At 36.8% G+C, this 10,292-nt stretch overlaps 1 protein-coding gene across 1 annotated transcript in view; it reads left to right on the forward strand.

Moving 5' to 3' along the window:
- The window catches only part of LOC108974095, a gene marked incomplete at its 3' end in the record, with an annotated part of 76,905 nt that overhangs the window by 41,984 nt on the left and 24,629 nt on the right, over nucleotides 1-10,292 (forward strand). The window contains exons 10-11 of the mRNA XM_018941728.1: nucleotides 1,972-2,535; nucleotides 6,532-6,715. Of these exons, the coding sequence (XP_018797273.1) occupies nucleotides 1,972-2,535; nucleotides 6,532-6,715 (748 nt within the window). The remainder of the gene's footprint in view (nucleotides 1-1,971; nucleotides 2,536-6,531; nucleotides 6,716-10,292) is intronic.

Raw genomic sequence — 10,292 nt, forward strand, 5'->3', positions numbered from 1 at the left:
GGAAAAAAGTTCTTGTATGGAAAACTTTTGCATTTCACAAGATATATTCACGAAATTTGGCAGATATTATTTTCCAGGACAACACTGTAATATCCGAAGAAATTGTTCAGATTGGTTTGTATGGAAAACTTTCGCATTTGACGTGGTATCTTCACCAAATTTGATATGGATATATAATCCCCGCAAAAATTGTTCAGATCGGATTACTATAGCATATAAACTGAGCACATAGTTACTAAAAGAAATTCATATGTGAAGGGCATATTAGCTTCGGTGCAGCTGAAGTTAACGTTTTTTCTTGTTGTAAGTATTATTTGGTTCTAATTGGTTGGGTGGACACCTTTCCTACCGGCCGCAGTGCGACTATACACTAAATTAAATTTGCAATCCTACCTGTCTTTAGGTTTAAACCACGAATATCCCCAAACCCAATGAGCAGATTGTAGCGAACTCCGTGGTTCCAGATTTAAGTCTCCGTTTAAACCTTGTAGCTTTTGCTATTACCAGTTGTGTACACATTAATCTCAATGACTGGTGACATTTGTCGCAAGAACTTCAAATGTCTTTTTATTAGTATTAAACTCATTCAAACTCTATAATGTCAATTTCTGACAAAAATGCGGAAATTTTGAGTCAAGCCAAAAATACATAGTGCATATGGATTTTAGTTACCTCTTACGACAGGATTACCTTACCGCGAGCAAATTCTATGGCCTGCCGCTGGGCGCGAGCTTCGGTACAATGGAAGTTAATGTTTGTTTTCTTTTTGTTTGGTTGTTGGTTTTGAAATGTTTTTGATGCAGAAAAAATCTTACACACCGCCTGACAGTTTTTTCGGTTGCCCGCTTGAGGATCGGCTACAAGATCAAGGGAATCTGCAATTCTCCTAATTGAATCACTGATTATCCTTTGTTTCCTCTTACATAGTAAAAAGGACACTGCCTAGCGCTTTGAAACTGAGTGCAACAAAAAAATATAAAAAGCTTATAAATTTCAAATAAAATGGACATTTAAGGCAATTCTTAATAGAGTTCTGCTGCTTTAAAAACTTGCGTAAGTATATGCTGCCAAATATATAATACGAAATAAACCATTTAAGAGCGACTTATACACATATGTTTAGATCTGCCCTTACAACTAGATATGCATTTGTGTGTGTGTGTATGGGGTTTTGCACTTAAGTATGCTTCCGCAAGCTCGCAAGGCCTTGCCATTTTTGCCGCTTGAACGGCAAGCTGCCTCTGCGCATAAGTTATCAGTTCACCTAAATAACATCTTACATGCTCGCGCGCGCACACACACACACACACACAAAAAGCATAAGCATGTGTGACTGGGTGTGTGTGTGTGTGTGTGATTCGTCCACAAGGACATCGCACGCACGCAACGTATTCATGTCAGTGGCAACCTGATTTCGGTGTGCATTCGCCTCGTTTTTCCGCGTTTGTGCTTCATTTGAGCGCATTTCGCTGTTGCGGGTGGCGGAGTAGGAGGGGGAGGCGTTTTAGGTCGCTTTACGAAAAATTTTCATTTCTCGCATTTACTTGTTTTTCAATTTGCACACAAGCAAGTACATACATACATACACATATGCAATTACATATTTATATTTCTGCATACATATGTATGTATATATTAAATGTATGTATATTTGTGTGTGTGTGTGTGTGTGCTGTACATGTTCTCATTAAATGAAGTGACTCTCGCCTTCTCGCTTGGCCTTTTTCTGACGCCTACACTGGCGTGAAGGAAGAACATTACAACAGTGATGAATTTTCCACTTACACAGCTTCACGTGCTCCCGAGACCCCCACTCCTCATTTCTAAAAAGTTAATCTTCTGCCATTGTGTATTTCGTCTTGCTATTGATTTCTTGCCGCGCTTCTGCTCCACTTATTTACTACATTATTTATCTACATCCCGTTATTTTTTATTCTCATCACTTCTTTTACGCTCTATCTCTTTTTACAGTCCCAATTTTTGGATGAACTTTTGCAATTGATCGGCAACGATGATTTCCGTGTCAGAGAAAACGCCGCGCTTTGCCTCGGCCGCTTCATCATGGAAAATGCAAAATACAAACAACAACAACAACTACATTATAACAATCAAACCTACAACTCGTCGAATAAAATTGAAAATTCGGGCGTTGCGCCTTTCGGTTTTGGTTTTGATGTTGCTGCTGCTGCTAGTCATGCCGCGGGCGCTGTTGCGTCTGGTGACGACAAATCGCTCTCGCCGTCCACCTATGAGACTAATTTCAATTTGCTGTGGGATTTTTTCGACTATCGTCTGTTTAGCGGTCTGCCATTGCCGTTACGTAATTTATTCAGAGCCACGTCATCGCCAACATTGCCGGCGTCGACAACTGCCACAGAAGTCACAACAGCGGCGGCGTCGTTGTCACTCGATAGTAACGGTGATTTTTACGGCGCGCTACCGCAACGGCATCGTGCGGAGGAGCAGAAATTGTTGGCCAAAGTTTTGTATCGCATGACAAATAAACTGATGGTGCTCGATGATAAAAATGCACAGGTGAGTGAGCGTCAGGGTCTGGTGGTTGACAGTTGCCCAGTGGGAATTGCATTTACGGAAAAGATTCTGCTGATTTTTTAGAACATTTTTGTAATAGTATTTTGTTGGTCGGAGAATTCTTAAGAAATTCTTATTTATAATTCTAGGTGGAGGGGTAGGTGGACCACCACCAGACAGTTTTAACCTTTGATGAAAAGTTGTAAGAAATATTTCTTTAAATTATTCACTGAAGCCATAATCGAATTCTAAACTTACTTTTTCTTATTTCGGATTCCGTAGTCCTCTGGAATTTCTCAATTATTCCCACTTGCTTGTTATACCGTGATCAGAGAAGCCTTGTTAATTGAAATCTATTTGTTTTTGCTCAATGTTGCTAAAATGGACCGATGTTTATCCATTTAGTAAATACCATTGGTTCTTTAAAGTGTAATCTAACAAGGGGTACACCCTAAATATTGTAATACTAACGTGTGTTCTTTTGAACCTGTGGCTTTTAATAAGACAATACTTTTTTCGAAGTTTGTATTTTTGATAGGTACTCCTTGATTTATACCCCGTTTGATTTGCCATTTCATAAGGAACAGACACACTACGAGATCGCAAATTTAATACCAACATAATGGTTCGGTTTACCCGATACATCGGGCTCTGCGTCCAACATTTGGTCGACATAATCGTCCAGCAGGGTCGGTAATTCGAGAAACTATGGATCGGTTTACTTTAGTGGATAATATGCTTCCTCATAGATGCCATATAGTGCACACCGAAGACGTTATTGGTGCTGTGAAGCAGAATATCCAAGAAGATCTAATGAGACCATTTGCTAGCGCTCGTAATAATTGGACCTGAGCCAAACATTTTTTTCTTGTTCCACTTTATGCAAGGATCTTGGTTTGTAGGCTTATAAAATCCAACTCGTCCACGTATTGAAGCCGAAAAGCCATCAAGCGTGACGCACGTTTGGTGAATGGGTCCAAAACGAGGTGGTCACCGATTTTCACATTCACAAGCTATTATTAAGTTGCCATCACATCATCAAAAAGTCATTGTCCTATTGGCAGAGGGAATTATGATTTTGCCTTAATGATACAGTAAATGGGGATCACTATAGAGTCGTGTCTGATTTGATGGATGTTGATGCGGGCGAGCTTTGGTTCCAATAAGATGGCGGTACATTCCATACACTCAACGAAACAATCATATTATAGGAAACTCTGAGTGGGGTCATTATCTCGGGTCGCAAACCTATGTCCTTAAAATTCATGCGATTTAACTACGTTGTTATATTTTTTATGAGTTTACGTTAAATCGCTTGTCTATGTCGATCAGCCTGAGACGATTCAGGCCTTGGAAAATAATATTCGATGCGTTATTGCTGAAGTTCGACACAAACTACTGCAAAACTTGATTGAAAATTTAGCCTCACGACTGGAATTTATTTGAAGCAGCCATGACCGTTTGTTTCTTCTTGGAAAGCAAAATATCCTTTATAATATTATGATATTGTCAAAACATGTTTAAATAATGGGTCCTCTTTACCTTTCATCAGCTTTAAATATTTGTGTATAAAATTAATGAACATTGTGTCCATAAAAGCTGATAGGAACAAAACATCCGTCCACAGATAGTACTCATCGATCTGCTTGAAGCTCTGGTTCCACATATTTACTATAGATTTGCTATATTCAACAGTATCCGGATTGTAAAAATGGAGTTCCGCTGGACTAAAACAACGCAGATAACCTAACTTCAGGTTGCTAAAGTTCACCCGAGAATTTCAGTTGGTAATTTTAAATCTGCTGTAATTTTATATCAAGAGTGCAGGTGCATATTAATTCGACATTGCCGAGATCACCGCTAAGCGCACACCGATCCAATAGCTAAGAAACTTTATTGGAAAAACTTGGATGGTTAACCTTTATAGCTATAACATTTTCGCTTCTTTCTGTGCTGGCGTGGCGACCAAGAATGAATCAACCTAATATTTGATAACTTGTTCTGATGTGAACCGCTTTTCGGTGAGAGTGTATTGCATCGAATGTAACAAATGGTAAGCTGAAGAAGAAAGATCTGGGCTATAAGCAGGTGAGATAAAGCTTTCTAGTCGCTGTTCAAATGGTTGTTAAGCAGTCTTCCAATATGAGGCCAAACATTATTGTCTTGGAACGAATTTCCTTGCTTTTGAAGGTATCCATCTGGGTTTTAACCTTCTGACACGACATTAGAGTGACCCTAAAGTATTCTGTGAGTTCTTCTTGTGTTTAACAACAAGTTTGCTTGTTCTTCCTAAGATGTAATACAGTCTGCGAAAGCACTTTTTGGGATGGCCTTCAGCTTCTTCAGCGAATTTTGTTTTATCTCTTCGAACGACTGAAAGCGGGTTCCACTGAGCGGCAATTTCAGTTTGGGAACAAGAAAAAATCACATGGAGCCAAATCTGGTAAATACGGTGGTTGATCGCTGGTATTTACTGTGATTTTGGCTTAAAATTAGATCCTGATCGTGGCTCAAAGCGGTGGTGTATTATCATCTTGTAAAATCCATTAATCCATTCTTTCACAATTCCGGCCGTTTTCGATAGATGTACTCACGTAAACGTCTCAATATGGCCAAATAGAACTCCGTACTGACCGTATGTCACTCCGGAACAAACGAAAAACACAACGAGCATCACCTTGACTTTTGATCGGATTTGTATTGGTTTTTTTGGTTTCCATTCGTTTTTCTCCCCCTTAATTTCGATGGTTGTTTACTTGTTTGCAAGTCAAACTCATAAACCTATGTCTTATAGACTTTCATAATGCTCTCCACGAATGTGGGATCAGAATTCGCACAATCTAGCATTTCCTAAGAGACCTATGTATTTACGTATTTACGGTACTCTTTTTGAATGAAAATTGAGCTATATCGGAACGAATCGAGTAAGAACGCGTTTATACCTAAAATATCTACCAAAATTCATGCGAACGGACTCGCGAGGGATGTCGGGCTTAATTGCTATCTCTCTAACACTTGCTTGACGATTTTCAATCACCATATTCTTCACTTTTTTTATTTTTAATTTCATCAGTTGTAGAGGTCGCAGGAAGGCCGTTTAGAACGGGGCATATCTTCAACGATCTCTCGACTGGCTGTGAATGCTTGGTACTACTTGTAGAATTGTGTTTTTGATAAAACTGAATCACCGTTAGCCCTTTCGAACAATTGCAACGATTCCGTACACGAAATTTGTTTAGAAATTCAAAATTTGAGACAAATTCTGTGTTCGATATTTTTTTTTTTAAAGGCAACATTAACATTTGCAACATAGCTTCGAAACTATCGCTGGAAAAAATTCCAGAAATGTAAATATTTAAAAATAGATGAGTAGAGCGCACAAACATATTATTTTAAAGCACTACAAATGGTTTGCATAACTACTTACTTGATTTAGTTTGCTTTTACTTTATGTAAAAAAAAAAAAATGTTGGCATACGAGTAAAACGGCACGAACACGACTAAATAATAAATAAATCGTAACTTTTTGCGCTACCGAAATGTTTTGCATATTTTGAGGCTACAATTACAGCCGAATTGCTTGCAATTCACACAGTGATTTATCACTGGTTCATACACACATGCGCGTGTGTGGATAAAATAATGCAACTAAATAAATTCAACATAAAGTTTATAACTGTAAATACACCTACGTGTATAATAAAATATTAAATTGTTTAAATTCCGAAAGCGCCAAATGCTATGCAACGATTTTGAAAATAATTTGTTGAATTTCAATTCGTGCCATGCGCGGTCTATGGCTATGTGAAGCTATGCTGTTTGCATGGACTAAATATTTAATACACTTTAACAGTGCTCGACGCATTACCATGCTCATATTTATGTTTGTGGTCTTACTCATATTTATAGTCTTACTCTAATGGCCGCCACTCAATTTCTCCAATTCTATATTTACTTGCATGCAACCAACGAATCGATCCACACTTTGGCGCTCCACAGTTCGGCATAATTTACACATTGAAAATGTTGCTACAAGATTTTAATTTCATTGATTACCAGCGTGCATGGACGGAATTTAATTTCATTGAAATCTGCCAGAGATTCTCCTACCACAATTATGCCACGGCCGTGGACTTGGCTTGTCAGAATGATTTGATTGATGTTACCGGCAAACTAATGGCAGGTAAGTGCTGCAATTTCACCAAAAACAAATATATATATATATACTGCCATATATATATAAATATATTTATATGTATATAGTAGATGTGAGTACATGTTAAGCAAAACAAAAAGAAAAATGCGTTTTAGGGAAGATTAGTAACTGTCAGTCGCAACTACCAAGATGCGATGTGTGCGTATCTCTGTGTATCGTCTATACTTACATATTTAAATACACATACATGTAGTAATTGTAAGATATTTGCTTTCGTATACATTTATTATGCATGCGAGATATGCTTAGGTTAATGCTTATAACAGCAATATTTGGCAGCTGGCTTTCTTGTTGCCAACATCCTTCATTGATTTGCGTCAAAAGATGCTTGCGTTGGCAACGATTGCAAGCAGTCAATCAGTCAGGATGTCAGTGTGTAGGTCACTACTCGCAAACATCAAACCCCCTTGTCAAGAAATGTGGTAAGTTCAGTTTAAGTTTCCGGTTAGTTGCTAAAACAGATGTGTCTAATGGCACGTTTGATCCTTTTATATGGAACAATTTGTTCTTTTTGTTTTATCATAACCCCAGAAGAGACTAATTTTACCTTACCTTTTCGTGTACTAAAGTTTATGTAAAGAGAGCTTGCGAAATTTGTTAGTTACGAAATTATGCGGCTCCGATTCACTAAAACCTTGCTCACCGCTAGAAACAATTTTTCGGAAGCCCTCCTTAAGATCTCGCTAACTGGAAACAGGGAATACGAAATTTTTCAAACTGAAAACCCTGATATATCCAGATTTGCTTATGTACTGCGTTTTCCAATGGGAATGAAATGATAATATGATTTCCACAAGGTGCGTTCCAAAGTAAACAGGACTTTAAAAAAAGAACAGAACAAATGACCTTTTCGGCAAAATCAATTTATTTTATTCATGGTCTTCTTCTGGTCCAATACAGCTCTTTGCACGGTCCAAAAGCATGTGCAAACCTTATAAATGGCCGACAATTCCATCTAACCACTAACCACACCTAACCGTTGTTATTTCTGGATGAAATGTCAGCTTTTGAATCTCTGTGGGTTGCTCTTCGTTCCAAATGCTTCAATTTTGCTTGTTTACATACCAATTGAGCCAGAAATGGGATTCATCTCTGAATAAAATTTGGCTCAAAAACGTGGGATAATCTTGGAACTTTTTAACAGCCCAGAACTTCAGTTTTTGCACAAACTGATTACGACGCAAAGTCTGCCAAGTAGTTCCATACGTCGGTCCGAGTTGCGCCGAACGACCCTCCACGGTCTTCGTGTATACTCTCGGCTCTGCTATACTTTCTTCACCTCGTGCTGGACGTAGTCTATTCGGTCGAACATTGTAAAATAATGAATGCTGGGTAATGGCGTTGCGAATAGTCCGCTCAGTAGGCCAATTATGTTGACCATAAGTTGAGCGTAGCGCGCGAAGCACATTCTTTACAGAATTAAATTAACGGTAAACTTTACAACGATTTTTCTGTTTTTTTTTTTGGGAAAAATCAACATTTAATTGTTTGAATAAAAAATTCTTCGATCAAGAAAACAGTGCTTAAATGAGCGCGAACAAAGAAGTGGCGAAAAACAAAAAAAAAAAAAAAAAATTGCAACGAAATTAAATCGGAAATTGCTTCAGTTAGTCGTAATTATTTTTTAACGAATTTCTAAAAACATAGACATTTTTAATTTAAAATACGTTCGTTTCATTTAACTAGTTTAATGAATATTAAATATTAATTTAATTAAGAAATTTTTTATACAAAAAAAAAACATTTAAAAAATCAGTTCACCAAAAATATTTGGTAAAATAATGTTGAAAAAAGCTTCATAGCAATTAATCTCACTCTTAATTAGCGCTACTAAAATAAATTGAAAACAATGAAAATATAAAATATGAAAACCTTTGTCTGTGAATTATATTGAATTTGAATCTATTATAAGCACATTAAATATGCATAAGTGTGCGTATAACGTTCAAATAAAGCATTTAACTTGAATTAAAAGGGAAAAGCAATTTAAAGCCACTTTTATTGCATGCTCTATAAACAGATGTGCTCTTGCAATATTTTCGCTGCAGTGACCCCTAGTCAAATGGGATCAAGTCGCATTTTAATGTTGCCACGAAGTGAATTGATACGCTATACACATCGGTTTTATATATTTGCGTATAAGTTTGTCTATATGTTTGTACTATAACAAATTAATCTGCGATATCCATATATATTTTAAAGTAAGCAGTGAGAGGAAAACCCTTCCCCTTCACAGGTGCTTTTCTTATAGCAAATGTATAACTGCAAGGTGTGTTCCAAAGTAAACAGGACTTTTGCTTCAATACAGCCTTTTGCAAGGTCCAAAAGCATGTCGAACGATTGTTTCAGCTCGTTGGCCAGAATGCCGGTACGAGGCCTTTGAATGGCTTCTACGTCTGCATAATGCTTTCCTTTCATGCATTTTTCCGAAAAGGAAGAAGTCGCACGGCGCCATATCAGATGAATACGGTGAGTGGTTAATGGTTAATAATCAAATAATCGTCCTTCGAATGTTGGATTCTCAGCAATTTTTGGTCGTCAGTCAATTTACTTTTTTCATCAATTGTAACGTTTCGGTAAAAGTTTTACCAATTTCAAAAAAAAATAAAAAAAAAATTAACTTCACTTCCAATCGATGAAATGAAGAAATGAAATTCTCACTGGACAATCGATTAAGATAGCAGATTCTAACACACCAGTCAACATATAGATGGGGCGCTAGATTTAAAAAATCCTGTTTACTTTGGAACGCACCCTGTATACTTCATTAATAGTCTCAGGTCCAAGCTTTCTGCGTTCTAAGCTTAGTCCACAAGCATTATGAAAAAACTCGAATGTCTATCAAAAAACTATTACCAGAAATGTTTTAAGTGTTGGAAGAGGTTCTTTAAGGAGTTAGTTCCACTTGTAGTAAATATTTTAGAAATAATATGCATATATTTACAAMATGGAATATACTTTAATAATCAACGATTCATTTTGAAAAAATTTGGGTCGACCTCCAAAAGGACTCTGAAAAAAATCTGTCTCGCTGTGAGGAGRATTTTTCTGATTAAAATTAGATAAAAATCAAAAAAGGTTGTTACAATAATATATTACATATATACGGGTAGTGATTGAAGACTCAATATTTTCTTCTTCTTTACTATACAATATTTTAGTTTTTGACAAAATGGCGGTTTCCCWAAAGCAGTTTYTTTTTTTGAAAACATTTAMAATTTAGAGTGTTTTAAAAAATCATATTCCTTCGATTATTAATTGAAAAATCTATCGTCGTGTAGCAATTTGAAGTTGACTTGTCCAGCTGTAACGGAAAATTTTCCTCACATTTCAGAGCGGGTGAAAAAAACAAACGTTTTTAAGGGGTTACTTGGGTTTCCTCGAATTTTTTCAACAATTTTTTTCTCATATAAAAAATGAAATATTTTATTAGAACTTGTTTGTATTATTACAAAGATACACAGAAATTATGAAACTTTTGGAAAAAAAATATTTTAAATGCTATTTCCGGTGACCTCTCGGAAAAAAGATGCGCCCCCGTTCG

This window comes from Bactrocera latifrons, unplaced genomic scaffold (genome assembly GCF_001853355.1).
Source record: "Bactrocera latifrons isolate USDA-ARS-PBARC rearing strain unplaced genomic scaffold, ASM185335v1 scaffold_53, whole genome shotgun sequence".
In the NCBI taxonomy this organism is placed as follows: domain Eukaryota; kingdom Metazoa; phylum Arthropoda; class Insecta; order Diptera; family Tephritidae; genus Bactrocera; species Bactrocera latifrons.